This window comes from Lissotriton helveticus, chromosome 6 (assembly GCF_964261635.1).
Source record: "Lissotriton helveticus chromosome 6, aLisHel1.1, whole genome shotgun sequence".
In the NCBI taxonomy this organism is placed as follows: Eukaryota; Metazoa; Chordata; class Amphibia; order Caudata; family Salamandridae; genus Lissotriton; species Lissotriton helveticus.
In genome coordinates, this window is record NC_136067.1 from 1,164,027,143 (window position 1) to 1,164,044,854 (window position 17,712).

The following is a 17,712-nucleotide window of genomic DNA, read 5'->3' on the forward strand; positions in this document are numbered from 1 at the left end:
GGCGTGGCCAGGCTGGGGTGATTAGTATGATCTTGCAGGGTTCCGTCTAACTTTTTTAGTGCTCTTGGAAGGAGATGAATGGAGGGAAGACCGTAAGCAAATGTGCCGGACCAAGCTATTGAAAAGGCATTCCCCCATGAACCCTGATGGTGACGCCAACTTGCAAAGTACCGGCATTTCACGTTGTCTGGTGTTGGGAACAGGTCTATGATCAGCTTGCCCCATTGGAAGAAAATGCTGTTGAAAGTGCGTTGATTCAGTTTCCACTTGTGGCAGGCCGTCTTTAGTTTGCTTAACATACCTGCTATGATGTTCTGCTTTCCTGGAACATACTCCTATGTTATAGACACTTTGTGCTGAATCTCCCAGCGCCAGATAAGTTGAGCTTCCTGAGAGTGCAAGAGAGATCTGGTTCCTCCTGGTTTGTTCAGGTAGTGCATTGTTGTGGTATTGTCTGTTCTGAAAAACACTGAAGCGTTTTGTATTTTTGGTAGGAATGCTTTGAGTGCCAGAAAAACTGCTCTCAACTTGAGAAGATTGATATAAAGATCTCGATGGGAGGGCAGCCATTTTACGCTGACTTTCAAGTCTTGAAGAAAAGCACCCCATACTTCTAGAGTTGCATCCGTTGTGATCACGAGAGGAGAGGCCGGAGACAGGAAAGACGAACCTTGTGATAACTGTGGCGCTAGACTGGTGGACGCAACCTCACCAATCATAGGAGGGGTGATTCAGATCGTCAAATGTGCCTTTTATCTGCACCCATTGTTGGTTTAAAGCTTCCTGAAGAGGACACATGTGGAGACGACAACGAGGAATGAGGGGAATACAGGAAGACATTACCCCTAGGAGAGATTTCTAAAGGCATAAGGAAAGAAACCATTTGTGGACCCATTTTGCCAAGGATATTAGTCTTTGTTGCCTCTCCAATGCGGGATACGCCTTTCTTTTGATGGTTTCCAGGATAGCTCCTAGAAAGACTAGCCGACGGGATAGTTGCAGAATCGATTTTCTACATTTAAGGTGAGGCCTAATCTCCTGAAAAGTTGAAGACAGGCTTTGGTAGATGTCCTTGCTGCTTTGTAGGTGGGGGCCCTGATAAGCCGGTCATTGAGGTAAGGAAACATTTTATGTTGTTGCCTCAGATATGCTGCAACTGGCGCTAAGCACTTTGTGAAGATGCGGGGAGTCTATTTTAGACCGAAAGGTAGTAAGCGGAACAGAGTGCCTGCCAGCCACCGTGATTCTTAGAAACTTGTGTTTTTGGCGTATGGGTATATGAATAAATGAGATTAAGAGACTACATGTAGGGGGCGTGGCTTGGCGCCCGAGGAGCATGGCGGCTTCGAGTTAAGCACTCCGCCGACGCTGCTGGGACCCGCGGTGTAAGGCGCGCCTCGGCACAACAGACGCCGAATCTTGCCGTCGGAAGGTGGCGAGCATGATTTAAGCTCTCCTTTGATGTCGCTGAGACTTCTCTGACCCTGCTTTTCGCGGAGTAAGTCGGTCGTGGCTTTTCAACGGCCGCGGCCTCCATTTTATCTCCCGACGAACTGCGCATTTCCTCACTTCCTGATGCCTCATTTCAGCTTTTATTGGCCTAAATTGCACCCATTATGACTATCTCCTTTTTGGGCAGTATTTTAATAGCTTTTTGCTACTTTTCACAAGTGTGGTTCCAAATATGATGCCAGAGCTTGGTTTTTGCTTTTTTTTTAATTTTTTTTATGATGAGCGGCCATTTTGTGATTCCTCATAGCTTTCTTCCCTTTACCTCATCATTTCACTTTTGTGATGCGCTTTTGGGATTATGAAGGTGGCACCTCTGTATTTTCTTCAATACTGATGTTTTAATTGCCTCTTTTGCAAGGTGTTAATACTTTTCAGCAGATTTGTGGATTTAAAGCACAAAACCTTGCTCCTTTTTTCATTTTTTGGTTTGCTCTTCCCTTGGCCTCGCCCTATAGCCCTGTGTTTTGCTACTTTCCAGACTGGTTCTTTTCTATGGGCAGAAACAGGTTGCACTTGGTTTCTAGTGCTCCGAAACGTATTTTGCTTAAAAACTCTAAGCTATTCTCCGAGTTTGCTAAGTTTGAGGCATCTCACTCATCTCCTGTTCAGGATGTGCATTCCGCAATGGAATAATCTTTACCAGTTTCAGGGAAAGCTACTTCTAAGAGGTTAAAAAAAGATCCTCCCTCTCCACCTAAGCCCTTATCCTCTGTTTCTGTGGAACTTTTACTGGAGGAGATCAGGGCTCTGCGACCCTTCATGGAGGAAACCAACGCTAAATTACAAGTGCTAACTGATAATTGGTCGCAAATGGAGGCAAGGGTCACTTCCGTGGAGCAAAGTGTTTCCTCACTTCAAGAATCTTCCACCAAAGTCTCACACTTGTCTTCGCAAGTATCGTCTCTTCAGCGGCAAGTGGAGGAGCTTCAAAATCGAAATCGACGCAATAATTTGCGTATTTACGGCCTGGTGGAGGGATGTGAGGGGAATGACCCAATTGTCTTCTTCAAGTCTTTCCTTGCAAAGCTACTACATCTGCCAGAAGGTACTTTGCTCAATATTCAGCGTGCACACAGACTTGGTAGGCCTCCTTTGTGATCAACTGCTTCAAGACCAAGAGGAGGAGTCATGTATTTCCTAGAATACACAGACCTTTTGAAAGTCCTTTCAGCAGCTAGAGCTTCTCCTAGGCTCACTTGGTCTGGTCCTTCTCTATTATTTGCGCAGGACTACGCCAGGGCTACAGCAAATCGACGCAAGGCTTTTCTGGATATGCGAGCTGATCTTCGATCCATTGGGGCTAGATACGGTCTCTTTCACCCGTGTCTTTTTAAAGTCACATACAACAACAAAACGACAACTTATGATGATCCAGTTCGCCGTCGCAGCTTCCTGAACTCGTGCAGAACAACTCCTATGGATCTCTCGGTCTTCTTACTCCATTCCTCCCTGAACTTTTTGTTCCTACTTCCTTATTCTTATGATTTTTTTCTTCCCTGTTCTCCTCTTGCTTGTCTCTTAATTCTTCTAATGTTGCATTTATTACTGTATCACTGTAATTTTTCTTGGTTTTTTTCACTTCTTTATTAGCTAAGTTGTTGTCATCTCTCTTTTTCCCACCTTGGATTTCTAACTCATGTTGTCTCCACATCTTCTCCGCAGATTCATCCCCTTGTTCCGTGGGTGCCCCCGGTTGTGCGTCTCGCTGACCTCGGAGGTCTTGCCTGCTCGATGTGGTTCCACCCCTCCCTCCCTCTATCCCTGGTTTTGTTCTGGTTGTCATTCCTCGCCTTCCCTACTTTGTAGGTACATTTTTTCTTTCCTTGTTCTATTTCATTCTTCCATTACTTGTTACCCCTTTCTCCTTTTTTTCATTTAATTTCTTCTTCTTACTAGGTGTCATTCGGTATTTCATCTTTTTCTTTTCTCCACTACTATCTTTAGCTTGTCATCTGATGTTTCTATTGATGATATGGTCTTTGTTTTCTTTTCAATTTCACAATTCTGACATCTTTTCTATCTTACGTGTTCTCGTTCATATTTTTTCTCATTTTGCGGTGCGTTCTTTCATCTTTTTTTTTCTCCTTGTGTTACTTTTCCAGTATTCATTTTTATTCATTTTGGCTTCTGTACTCTCTTATCCTCACATTTCATCTTATAGTTTGTGCTCGTCATATTTTTTATTATGTCTGATGTCTGTACAAATTGTTTCATGGAATGTTAAAGGTCTTCATTCTCCCATCAAGAGACAAAGGATTTTATCACATCTTGCCAAATTGAATGTCGATTTTGCTTTTTTACAGGAAACTCATTTGTCTGAGGTTGAGTCTGCCAAACTCAAAAGGGGCTGGGTGGGTGAGGCTTTTTATGCTCCTGGTAATGGTAAACGTAATGGTGTAGTAATTTTATGTCGCAAGTCTCTTTCTAAATTCCTTAGTTGCTACTGAATTAGATGCTGAAGGTAGATGGCTATTTGTCAAACTCTCTTTAAGGGGTGTTCCACTCTCCCTCTTTAATGTCTTTGCCCCTACATGTCCTATCCAAATCTCCACATTTCCAACATTCCCTAGCAGCAATTGCATTAGATGCTGAAAAAGCATTTGATAGGGTTGAATGGACTTCACTTCTATACCCTTCAATGGTTTGGTTGTGGCCCTAAATTTATCTCTTTAATTTCCTCCCTTTATTCTAATCTGAGGGCGGCTGTTTGTGCTAATGGTTTAATTACCTCCTTTTTTAATTTAGGCAGAGGAGTTCATCAGGGATGCCCTCTTTCCCCGTTTCTCTTTAATTTGGCTTTAGAACCCTTCCTTTCCAAACTCCGTCAAAATCCTAATATATCTGGTTTCCAGACACCGCATTGCCATGTCAAACTTGCTGCGTATACGGATTACATTTTACTTTTTTGTCCAATCCTACGGATTCCATACCTGCTTTCCTTGCAGAGGTCAGTGACTACTCTCAGATTTCCGGTTATAAATCGAACAATGATAAATGCGAAATCCTACCCTTAACAAAATTTACCCATCAACCTGATTTCATTGCTTCTAATTTTACTTGGAGTCCTTCTCATATTAAATACTTAGGTTTGCATATTACTCCCACAATAACGGACACAGTCTCGCTTTGTCTTAATAAATGCATTCAGAAACTTTCTGATTTGACTACTAGATGGCATCCTCTATACCTTTCCTGGTGGGGTCGCCTTGACAAGATTAAGATGATGTTGTCTCCTATAGTTCTTTACACGATATCTAACATCCCAGTCCTCATCCCCTCAAAGTTTTTTAGGAAAATAAACACTTCTTTCTACTTTTCTTTGGGGTGGTAAGAGACCTCGCATGTCCCTTCTCAGACTAATACGTCCCAAATCAGAAGGCCCTCAACGAATCATTCACTTGGGTCCAACATCAACTGAAATCACATCTCAAGATGACCCAGATAGCGGGGGCATACTGAAACTCTTGAGTAGGTCATCGTATAAACCAAATGGTCCCCCACTTGAAATTTACAAACTGCGGGCGCGTGGGTCGGTGTCCTACGGGGCCGAGCTGTGGGGTTACAAGACTGGCTCAGCAATTACTGTTGCGGAGAATAGATTCTTAAGGCAGCTGACAGCTCTGCCCGTGAGTACCCCATTAGTGCCGCTAAGACTGGACCTTGGCATTAGACCTATTGAGGAGGAATTGGTCCTCAGACCTCTAACTTTTTGGAGGAGACTCTGGGTAACCCCAGAGCTTTCTGAATATAGGCAAGAGCTAATTGAAGTACTGGGCTTGCCTAATGCGGGCAGGCTTCCTTGGCTAAAATATGTTAGGATGGAACTTGAGAAGCTTGGACTTGCTTCAATGTGGTCAGACTTGTGCTAGCATTTCACGAAACCAACTGGTACAGCTGTTCCGGGAAAATCGTATGGCCCATTTATTATCTAGCTCCAAAATGGGCACTCTTTCAGCCAGGTTTCTATCGACCAAGGACTCATACTTTCTAGAGCGAGTACTGGACGATATTAGCCCTGCTGTCTCGAGGAAGCTTTTTCTCCATGGTTCGCTGCCCATCAGATCCCTTACGTTTGATTGGTGCGCACTATCGCCGAAGAACTGCCCAGGGTGTACTGCAGTTTTAGAAAACGAGGTTCATGTTGTTTTCTTTTGTCCTGCTTACTCAAACCCGAGACGGAGGTGGATCATCCCAATCTGTAAAAACTTGGGGATAAGCCATTGCCTCCAGGTGTATAGAATTTTAAAGTCGGATCTTTCTCCGGGTTGTGGTTTTCGCTGTCACAAAGTTTTTAGCAGCGATGTGGAATATTAGAAGGGCATTTGTGGCTAACCTATAAATAGGACTTAGAAGGCACATAACTGAACCCTATTGGGGCTGGTATCAGAACTAGCAGCGCACGAGGAATAATTGTTATGTACTGGAAACATACATCGTTATGAAATGATATTTTATTGCTTGCTTTTTAAACATTTTACTGTATCATTGTAACTGTCTTATTGTTGTGCTCTTTTATGACAACTTTTTGTCGAAATAAAGATTTCAGAAGGCAATCTTACTGCTTAGCATGTTCTGAGGTGTCAGAATGGAGTAACAGATTACCTCCACTGAGATTTTTTTTTACACCACTGGAAACTTTTATTTCATAATTTTAAGTGGAGGATAGTCTACTTTGTCTTATCAGAACAGTCCGACTACAAATATTGTGTCCTCTCCTCTCTTCATCATTTACCAGATCGCATCAGGCTATGTTTATAAAGGAAGTTTCGACTGAGAACATATTTTGTCTGGTGCGCTTAGGTCTCAAATGGCATGGCGGACACAGTTTATATAGTGCGTTAAGGAAAATTCTGACTGTCCATATGCTAGCGTAAGCTCAAGTTGCACCACAGCACAAATATTGTCCTGCCAAGTCAATCAGGCTGCTGGTTGAACTTCTCACGCCAGGAGCATCAAGAAAGCGTAACACTTTTGTTGGAATTAGGGCAGTGTTCCATAAGCGCCCCAGCCATCTTACTTCAGCGGAGTACACATGCGGTGGGACATACGAGCAACTGGAAAAATTAGTTTCTCCCAGCCAGCAGAAATTAGGAGTGCTTGACAATGTAGCTGCCATGCATCTGTCAAGTTGGTCCGTTCAAATATGTTCACTTAAGCTAGCTGTGATAGGTGGTTACTGTATAATCAAGGTAAATGCCAGCATTTGTAAAGCGCACAGCTACCTCCGACGGAGGTGTCTCGGTGCTGGGGGCCTTCGGGAAGATTAAGCAAGCTATTACCCAGAGTGACATGGTGCTGGACTAACCTGCCGCCGGAGCCGGGGATCGAACCATGAACGCTGTGGTCCGGAGTCAGGCACCCTGGCCGCTGACCACACGTTTTAAACCTGCAAGCTGTGCGTAAACAAGCACTTTGTACTTATAGTTCTTGCTTATGGGAAGAAAGGCTGGCAGTCTCTTTTTCTGCCTGCCTTGCTTCTCGTAAGCAAGGACTATACATACAAAGCGCATGTTTATGCACCTTCTGCAGGTTTTCAAAACAAATGAATAAAAGGTATTGTCATTTACAATGCCAATAGCTCCAACTCTCGCAAATGCGAGTCCTATTGCATTGCAAATGATGGTTATTCAGAGATGCAGAGAACGGATAACAGAGCTGTTGCTGATCTCGAACAGATGAGGATAGCCAAAAACAGATAATAGCTTTCAGTGGTCAACATAAAAGTAGGGTGAAAACAAGGGCTAAACCATCCAGTTCTAACACAGAGGCGACCCCATTATCTTACAAGTATGCAAGAATCACTTCAGCCAACTTGTAAAAAGCTCTATGCAGATTCATATCTTATGCTTTTTTCAAGTTTTCTGTTCTGCTTTTCTTCCAGCATGATGCTCAGACTTGATCTCACAGAGACAAAAACAGATCTCCCATACTGATAGGACTTAGAAGCAGGCCCTGGTTTGTGTTAACTCGGAAGCGGAGCGCTCCGATTATATTTTTAGATGGGGCAAAGGCAATAGCCCTGACTGTTTCATGGTGAAAAGTTCTAATGTCTACAGTGCAAAGATGTATTTTTATTTTTTTCTGTCAAATTAGGATTGTGCAATGTAGCTGTTTTCACTGAACGGCACTGCTCGCGATTTTTTATTTCATATTTTAATTGATTCACAAGATTTTAAGTGTGACAAAAATTAGGAGCATTTGCGTTATTTTTTCGTAAGTGCGTCGATAGACATTTAATTTGTCATTATGCAACATTTTCAAAGATAGTGACTGCATGTATCGCGTAACAGTGAAAATAAAGTTGACCTATAGCTGCCCGTATGGGTCTATCCTTACACATCTGGAGTTAATGGATCAATCAGGATTTGTAAAGCGTGGCAAATCACCTGCGAGGGTCTCAAAGCGCTGAGTTGCTAGCTGCTTCAAGGTTCTCCGTATATTAAAAAAGCCAGGTCTTGAGCCCTTTCCTGAATTCCCGCAGTGATGAGGCAGTCCAAAGGTGCAGGGGAGTAAAAGTCTATTTAGCTTTGGGTCATAGCGCAAGCACCCACTTTCTTCTAAGCTTCTCAGTGTCTCTGCTCCTGGTAAATGCTTCACAAGCCAAAAAGAAACCCTTACAGGTACAAGACGCCCATCCATACAGGTGTTGGAAAATGTCTTGTTAATTTATTCATTACTGATCGAGTCTGCATGCTAGAGATTTCTGGATGAGGGACACCAGACATACTAGGGGAATAGTAAGACATTCCCTAAACTGTACAGAAGCAAACAACTATTGGTTATCAGTAAACACCAATGGGAAACACTTCCCCTCATCTCCCAGGTCAGGTGCCCCTCAAAGTCAAGACTCTTCTGTTCAACAACTAACTACGCAGGAAGCATGGAAGCCTAACAATCACGTGGTGTGTGAAGGCTACCCATGCGCTACGCTGCTTCAATGCATTCCAACATGGACGCCAGCACTGCATAGCCAGTGGCCAAGGACGCGTGCACAATAGTTAGAACACAGGCGCTTCTGGTATGGCTCATCACCTCCTGCCCAAAAAGTTACAAAACAAAAAGGTAAAGTCAGTGTTACATTTCATAAAGGGGGTGGCTATCAGAGAAGCCCTAAGGACTCTTTTTTGGTCGCTGTCTGACACCCCCACCTGAGAGGCTCATTTCTCATACGCGCTCCGGCGCCACCTGTTCGAATTTGTGTGGCGCTCCCACAAGTGCACAGGAAGTACAGCACAACAATGCTCTTTGACTTCACAGCGCTTTCCAGGTCTCCAAGAAATGGAAACATGGCTGTTTTCAAATCTCGCTGTGATGACGTGAGGCTTGTTTTTGTGTACAAAGTTTAACACTACTTGAGACAACGTATGCCATTGGAGGCTGGGAACAAGAGATCATTGCCAGCCGTTAATCAAGGCGTTTGGCGAATCTGCAGTTTGCTTATATATTGCCTCTTCTTGTCATTGCCTCTTGACAAACATTACACAGACTACTGTTATGCATAAGAGTTGGTGTTTTGGAAGGATGAAAGGCAAACTGGCCCCCTCTGGGACTTGAACCGGAGACCTGCAAGTTTTCAATGCACACATCTGTGCAGCAGGCGCATTAATCTACTGAGCTTTCTTGCGTATTTCAGGCACTGCCCATGTCAGCTATAGAAGGCAGTAGACTGGATGACTTAAAGTAGCCCATGTTTCTGACTTCTCCTAAAATAAAAGTAGCTTATAAAGCATGGGAAGTTGGCTGCACATATGTTTAACTAGAAAACTTGTAGACAAAAAAAAAACCCTCTATAAATCCATATTTTACGGTGACTCTTGGACCTTCCACATACAACGAAGGTCAGTTCAGAGATACACAGAAGGGGAGTTCAGAGGTCAGCTCTTCGACCCTTCCAAGCGATTAAGTATCGCACGTTGCCGTTTCCTTCTTATAACTTTATTTTCAGTCTATACATATGAGGAGCGTAAGAATATTTTCTTAAACTAAGGTAGGAGTGTTATGAAGTAGAAGAAAGTGAAAGAGTGCCATGCATGCGCTGTGGTGAAACGCAGTGATCAAAAGAGATGCCTGCGAGAAGTGGAAGCGCGCCGTGCGTGCATACAGTACGCGTGCACATCTCCTGTCCGGGCAGGCACGGCAAACAGGAGACAGGAAGGGTATAAACAGACCTCACTTCCAATTAACCCCTTGCGTGCACGGCAAATTTTCACGCTGTGCGGGCGATTTACATAGTGGGCGGGATACGGACGGATCCCAGCCGTCGTCAGCACATGCCAACCGTGATGCATGACGGCCGGGCCGTCATGAGCATGCAAGGGGTGAAAAAAGCGCATTTGTACGTGCGCCAATCACAAGCATGGGTGGAGCTCCCACCCAACTTCCGAAGCAAAACCGACGATAATACTCGCAAGAGAGAAGCGCATGTGCTGCGCCACTAGGCGAGACCTAAAAAGGAGGTTAGCAATCCACTAGGAAGGGAAGCCCCAAACAAGAACGATGGCTACTGGACCTGGATAATTGCAAGGATCAGCTGACACGCTATGCAGAGGAGCTCCCTTTGGCCTCCCGACCCAGAGACATCTGGGAACCGTTCACAACATAGTTACAGAATCACCAGGCAGAATAAGTACAAGTGTAAAGTAAGGCCCCAGAATGCGCACACATCAAGGTCAGTTCTGTATAGATGAAGTTTTTTAGTTATTTCAAATATTTATGCGGTATATCACTGCTGAGCACATGGCAATTTGCCCTGGTTTGTGTTGATGCACTGTATTAAAATGCGAAACACTGCAAGAAGGCAATTTGTCAATAAAAAGAGCAATCGTGCTGATTGCTTCAGTTAACAAGCATTGGTATTGCCAATAGGTCTCGCCTTTGGGACCTTATCCGTGTTTAGCTAGAGATATAAACTTTGCTTATGTTTTTAAGCTGTGCTGTACATTAGTTTGTAGAATGCTGAAAAGTTATAATAAAGTAGTCTTGATAGAATTTGTGTTACCTTATATGTGACCAAGAAAGTATTACGCCCAAGTGAAAGACCATATTAAAAAAGTATTACTTTCAAATAATGTTTTCATCTAATTTTGTCTTATAAAATGTTGGCAACTTGTTTTTGCTTGTGCCAATGCTTGCTTGTTATTTTTTTTGTTTGTTATGGGGGCATAAAGAACAGGAGGCTGAAGCTTGGGAAATAGTACCTGTGTAACAGTTAGTGTGATAGTGAGTGAATTTGTTAATGAGATAGTTAGAGAGAGCGATAGTTAGAGAGTTAGTTATTGAGAGTGTATGAGAGAGAGTGTATGAGAGAGAGAAATTAGAGCGTTTGTTTTGAGAGTGTCCATACAGATGCCTGCATTTAGCAAGAAACAGAACTGTATACCTAGTGCAAATAAAGCGCTCCCGTGAGAAATAAGACCAATACCATGCGAACAGGTTTTTAAAAAAAAAAAAGTTTAGCGAGTCTAATAAAAAAAAAAAAAAAATACAGTTTTCTTTTATGACATAAGAAAAAACGTATAACTCGTGAAATCAATTGCCTTAGCAGTAGGCAGGAATCGATAAAAAAAAAGTTTAAGTAATAATATTTTTGTAAATTATCGAAATAAGGTAATAAAGTTTGACTTTAGTCGAATTAAAAACACAATGTGCAACGGACTACAGGGTTTCGTTTTCCTACTTGTAGTTTGAATTACATGCGTAATACGCTCCAGTAAGATTACTTTTACCAAATGCTTTAAGTAAATACTTTTGCAAACAAATATGATGGCCGTTGTTCAGTAATATGAAATATGTAAAGAATATTGCAAAAAAATAAAAAAACCTGCATTGGTAGGTTTCACTTTAAACAATTTTCTCGGTTTGTGCTTCATAAACACAGTAAACAAATAAAAAGTATCTTTTAATGTTTCATTTTTCCGGTTTCTGGATAAAAACAGTACGTTAACAAGCAACTAAACTTCCCCTGTATGAAGAACAGTGAAAGGAAATAAACTGACCCAACAGTAGACGAAAATATGAGTAAAATATTCCATCAAATCCGCGTACTTTAAGAGCATAAATGACATCACAGAGTGAACTATACAACCTCTTAAAAATCAGCACAGATCTCGTTGTCGTGTTTTAAAGCTCCACGACACGACCACATGGCGACTTGCAGCGCTTTATAAAGCATCAAAAATAAATGTTTAAGGACGAAGATATATATGTGTCTGTGTGTGCCTCTTGCGTTAAAAAGGCGAGCACCAGCCATAGCGTTTGGCTCGCACGAAAAGTTTGTGACACAACATGGCTGAGTCATGACTAGCGACATGGTAACTAGTTGTTTCTGTGCACCCCGGGGCATCACTAGTCCTACAGAGCTACCCTAGAAACTGCAGCTCCTCGCAGAATTCATATACCATTGTTCTAAAGATAACATGAGACCTCAGAAGTAAGGCTTTTGTCTTCCATTGTCACATAAAGGAAAGCTTTGGGAAAGCAACTTTCTACTACAGTCAAGATGCTACAGCCCATACACTCCACCCTACAAATCAATTAAACAAACAAATAAGCATTTGAAAAGCCAATACTTATCACCTTTTGACAATTGCTTTGGTTAAAAGATAAACTTTTTGTATCAGTCAATAATAGCTCAAAGCTGTCTGAAAGCGAGACCTAAAAAGGCGATTCTATAACAGAAGAGAGATTTGGCTGCCACATTATATAACAACCAGATTGGATGCTTAAGACTGAGAAGATTAACATAAAAGAAGGTGAACGCTTGAATTTTCAGACCACTACAGTTTTATAGAAAAGATTTTGGGTCATATGTAATACACAAACAAATCAATCAGGTACATAAATTAATGTGCAACATTAACATGAACAAATCATAATATGTTCAGGAATAAAGGAATTATTACTTATGAGATTAAATATTACACCTTGAACATTTCAAGGCAATCCATATGCCTCAAGAAACAGTCTAGAAAATGTGAAGGGAACCAGCCGTATTTAAAATATGTAATAAAGTACTCAAGCACATGCTAAGGAGACAGCCCTGGCAACCATTCACCACAGATGACTTGGCTTAGACCTGCACCCCCAACCCTCTGAACCATAATATTTGCAGCCTGAGTGCACAAAGGCAAACACTGCACGCCCCAGAAATGAAAAAGTACACCCCCACGCCTGGAAAAATGATGAGTTATTAATCTTCAAGAGTTTCTTGGACAGCCATGATCCCCTGCTGCAGGACATCAAAGGGTGGGGCAGAGAAGGAGCAAATGAGGGAAAAGACCTCTTACTAAGGGGTTTAACACCCTGTCCACATCACTAACCGCTGGAAGTCACTCACCCATCAGTATCACTTCTGCCTATCCTAGACCTGAATTTTTATTTTGGGGCTGGTAGGTATAAGGCATTGTGGTCCACGCATCAGCAGACAGTGGACAACTGCTTTAGACAGAGCAGCGAGTCCACCACCTGGCTAACCCTATATGCGCTGCTTTTTAAGTGAGTGTGCTTTAATTCGCAGGTGGGTTGTGGATCTTTGTACAAAGTGCACAACTTGTTGACTGCACTTTTCAATCCATGCCTATCCTGTTCAGAGTAGGTCATGTTTTAGACAAGCCATGACATAAGTTAATAACCTCCATGAACAGAAACAATAAAAATAAAAAATTAACAGTGGGAGGAAATCACCCATGGTGCCAAACCAACATCTGCATGCCTGTTCGTCACCCACTGAAGTGCTGGGAGTCCACACTGGAGAGCACATGGAGGCAAAAGCAACCATTGTAGAATGCCAGAAATACTCATTTAAAGCTACTATGATAAGACAACCGGCGTGTTGCACATGTGCTCGGATACCCAACATCTAACCAGAATACTTTGCAAGTCGGAAGTTACAGTTTCAATTTACTTAACAAGGTAAATAGGAAATATAAAAAAAACAGGGAAAAGGCGAAGGCAGAAAGCGGGATAGTTACTTTTTTAACGGTCACGTTTTACAACTTTGTTACTTCCCATTTGTACTCCCAGATGTGCCACTAACATGGCAAACATAAGTCCTGTTTAAATCATTGAAATGTAATGTTTTGGAGTTTCAGAATGTTCGCTAAGAGAACAACACTGCCACTGATGTAGAATCAACTGCATGAAGAAAAAAAAATTACATTTAGGCTTCAATGGGTCCAATTTTATCTCGATCTATTGTCACTGCTTCCAATTGTGCACACTGTAAAACTAATCGCCTTTAGTCATGCACGGCCTTTGCCCAGAAGTAGGGCAAGCAACTGTGATATGGACTCCCGGGCAGTGGAATAACACTAGCCAGAGCTACTTGAAAGAGAAAGTAAAGAAACAAAAAAAAACAGAAAACATAAAATACAAAAGTGAAAGAAAGGGTAGATAGACAATATGCACCAGATGGAATGGGGGTGAGAGAGGCAGGATCGCCGCAGGCATGTGTGTGTGTACGCGGTGGTGCGAGCTTGCGCGCGCAGTCTGCTCTTTTTGGAAGCACATACTTGTGCTTGTGGCGCGTCCCTGCGTGCTCTCACAAGGTGGATGCCGCCACAAGCACGAGTATGTGCTTCCAAAATGAGCAGAGCAACTGCTAAAGGTCCTCCTATGCAGCACATGCACTCTGCGTAGGCGAGACCTAAAACGGGCATTCAATTGAACAGTTCCGACATCCTGGAAAGGACAATTTGGAAAAAATATGGGAAAAAAGTCTTGCCGAGAACCATTCTTCTTAACAGGTTTCTGCAAGTAAGATTTCTCCAGAATGAAAGTAGGGACATGGTTGTGAGAGCTATGGCACTGAAGCACTGCCACCAGATAACAATGGCCTGCTAAGAAAATTCTAGAGAAAAATGAACTCAACTGACAGAATGAGTTTCATCAAAAGGTCCATTTACGCCTTTGATGGATGTGTCCAGAAAGCCTGATCAGCTCTAGGATACTACATTCCTCAAGGGGGAATATAAAGCAGAAGCAACTGCAGAACTTTTAGACTGAGTCAGGTGTGAACAGGAGAACGCATTGTAGCCTTTCCTCTGAGAGATATTTGCAAGTGCCTGTGCCCATAGTTTCCCACATTTAAACGAATAGCAGATGATCCCAGAATAGGGCGGTGACCTTACCAATAGGGACACGAGTTACTTACCACCTGCACTGGAGAACCTGATCCTCAGAAGCTGCCCATCAGGAGTAAAAAACAAAGGGAACTAAGCAGTGGATGAGGACTCATTTATAAGGGGTTAAGCCTACAGAGGGACCCATGTACATGGAAGCTCCAAATTCTTTTAAATAGTCTTCCTTTTAAAGATTCTTTTTAACTCCTACCTGCTCCGAAAAGCATTGCCAAATTGTTGGGAAGGAGGGAAAACAGAATGAAAAACTACTTAGGGTGCCCATTTATTATTTCTCTTTTCAAATCGGATACCCACTGTGCCCCTGCCAGGATCCTTTCTCTGCTCCCAACTCTGTGTCCTTGCCCTATTTCTCGCAGTGCAACAGAGACCACAAGGAAAGTTTCATTTTTATTACACATTACAATCAACACTTTTACACATACATTTTAACTGGATATACATTTTACATAGGAAACAGCCTTAATTTCACAGAAACCAAAATCCAATTGCAACTTTACTCTCACCACAACTCCACATTGTGTTTCCCCAACATGCCAGGTTGTACGGTACAATTAGACCTACAACCTACTATATTTAAAACCATTCTAAACAAGACTCCAAGTTAATGAAGCCCAGGTATGCCATTTAAGAAGGGATGCCAGACAATGTGCTAAAATGGTTTACTTCTTTACAAAAACAGCCTCCAATAGACACAGCGTTAAGTATTTGCAAAGGCAGACCCACCCGAGACCCCTCTTCCTTTTGGGGATATAGATGGAGTTAATCAATATTTACTAAGGGAGATTTGGGTTCCGTACGTATCAAATTCACACAATCTTAAAGGCAAACTTAATATCAACTCACCTCATTATCTAGGACATCAGGAGCCAGATGGATATGGGATACGTCAACTACATGGGGCTCAGACTTTAACTTTCTGGATCTTAGGCTCCATAGCTTCACAGAGGAGTTGTCAAAACCGGCTGCAAGCAGCTTATTGTCTGTAGAGATTTCTGCTGTGGTTAACAGCTGCTCTGTGTGATAAAATGCATAGAAACAAACAGTTGTAAGTGAGGGTGGCCCATCTTTAACTTTCTTGATGCTGTCCTGCAGCAAATCAAGTGCAGCTTCATTCTGCAGAATTGTTGAGGGCATTTCTGATGATTCCATGCCATTGATCTCGTTCTTCACAGCAGTGCCACCAACATACAGCTGGTAGTCTGATCTCTTGGCTGGCTGAACATCCAGGTGGATGTGGGAAGTGAGAATTTTGCATAAAGCAGCGTTGTTGTCACTTTGGAGATAGCGTAGAAGAAAGTTGTAGCTGTCCTCCTGGAGGCAGATGATGTACTTGTTGTCAAGAAATTCCTGGAGTTTTAAATTTGATAAGATGTCTTGTAGAGTGAGAGTGGTCTGCAGCTGATCAATAATATCCTTCTGACTGATATTTTGAACAAACATTCCATGAAAACGACTGTAGAAACTGTCCAGTGAGCTTTTCAGGCCATTTTGAACCATGTCAAGATGGAGGTAAACAAACAGCGGATACAGAATAGGCATCACTTCATGGCTGTATTGAGAGTCTGAATCTGTGAAAAAGCACAAAGCACATTGGAATTATGGGAAAAAATGGCAAATAAGAGCTTCTTCTCAACCCTTTAGAATGTCTCGATTCAATAAACCTTTTTCTGCTTTGGTCTAAAACTCACTTGGTACAAAAAAAACAAAAAACTTTAGGACAGTGGCAGAGACCAGCCTCAAAAAAAGTTCAAATGAAGGTTCAGCACTCAGTTTATTAGAAATCTGATATTATTTGTATAATTGAAAGGGGAAATAAAAAGACGTTAACATAATTATATGAGCTGCCACGTTCTATGTTGGGCTGAGACTGCCATTCATTGCTACATGCACAGGCTCTGTGTTATTTATGTAGCTCGAAGAGGTTGTAACATTAAACATTCATGTGTGGGTCAATAGCCAAGCTTTTTTTAATTGTACACAAATTATATGTACAATTACTGACGGGGGGCTTTTATCCAGACCTCTTCATTAATTGGTCTGTGTTATCTCACACTAAATCATACAGCACGAGGCAGCAGGTCAGCCCACTTCAGCCATTGGCTAACTTCACTATGAGTGACAGCATTCGGACCTTTGACAAGGAGCACATTCTGCGACTACCAATGCAACGTGTGTTTTTATAAACCAAACACTTTATCCTTCTTTCAGAATAAAAATAAAAATTGTTAACTTTGACAAGGGCACAACAGTTTCACCAACAATAAAGTTTTGCAAAAATACCCCCCCACCCCACCACCAAAAAAAAAAAAAAAAAAAGAAGAATTGACAAAGCCAAAAGACTGCCAGGCAATGCCAGACCTATTGGCTTTGCCAAAGCTTTTTCACTTCTTGGCATTTTGGCACCAAAGGAATCTGACTCACGAATTCGCAACTGCTCTCACTAGGCCTCCCCACCAACATAATCTATGCTACAAAAAAGATTAGCACGAGAATGTTTCAACCTCCGTTGGATGAGACCAACTTGCTGATCGTTCCATGGATATTCTATTGACCTTAGGTCTCTCATCGGGGCTTGAGAATTGTTGGCTTTGTGCCCAGAGAGGTGGGTGGGGCAGTACGGCCTAAGTTCTGGAGATTTAAGACTGCCCTTGCTACAAGTAGGTTTGCTACTGAGGCAGGGCGGCAGCGCGAAGTGTGATACATTTATCATATAAGACCGTAGGACATTTGTAGTGTGGTACCATAAATACAAGTTTGAATGGCATGTACCTATGGATATAAATCTTACATTAACTGCAGACAATGCTCTTTCACAGGTCCATAATGTGGTACTGTGAACTAGCAGTCAAAGGGTTTGTGCAAAAGGGAGTTGGGCCTAGTTGTCCTGAGAACAAAATAAACATGAATACTTGTTGTCCTTAACCCCAAACATTATGTCCTGGGATTCGGGCAACAAGAATTCCACACACCTGCAATACGTCTGGCGTTGTCTGCCAGCCTTGAGGAAATTCATGTTTTGTTATGGTATTTGCGAAACTCTTGTTTAGGAAGCTGCAAAGGT

The 17,712-nt window shown here is 42.3% G+C and overlaps 1 protein-coding gene across 3 annotated transcripts in view; it reads right to left on the minus strand.

The window, feature by feature from the left end:
* The window catches only part of TAF5L (TATA-box binding protein associated factor 5 like), a 144,181-nt gene that overhangs the window by 20,027 nt on the left and 106,442 nt on the right, over positions 1 to 17,712 (minus strand). For all 3 annotated transcript variants that reach the window (XM_078648837.1, XM_078648835.1, XM_078648836.1), the window contains exon 5: positions 15,495 to 16,219. In XM_078648837.1, coding sequence (XP_078504963.1) covers positions 15,495 to 16,219 — 725 coding nt within the window. The remainder of the gene's footprint in view (positions 1 to 15,494; positions 16,220 to 17,712) is intronic.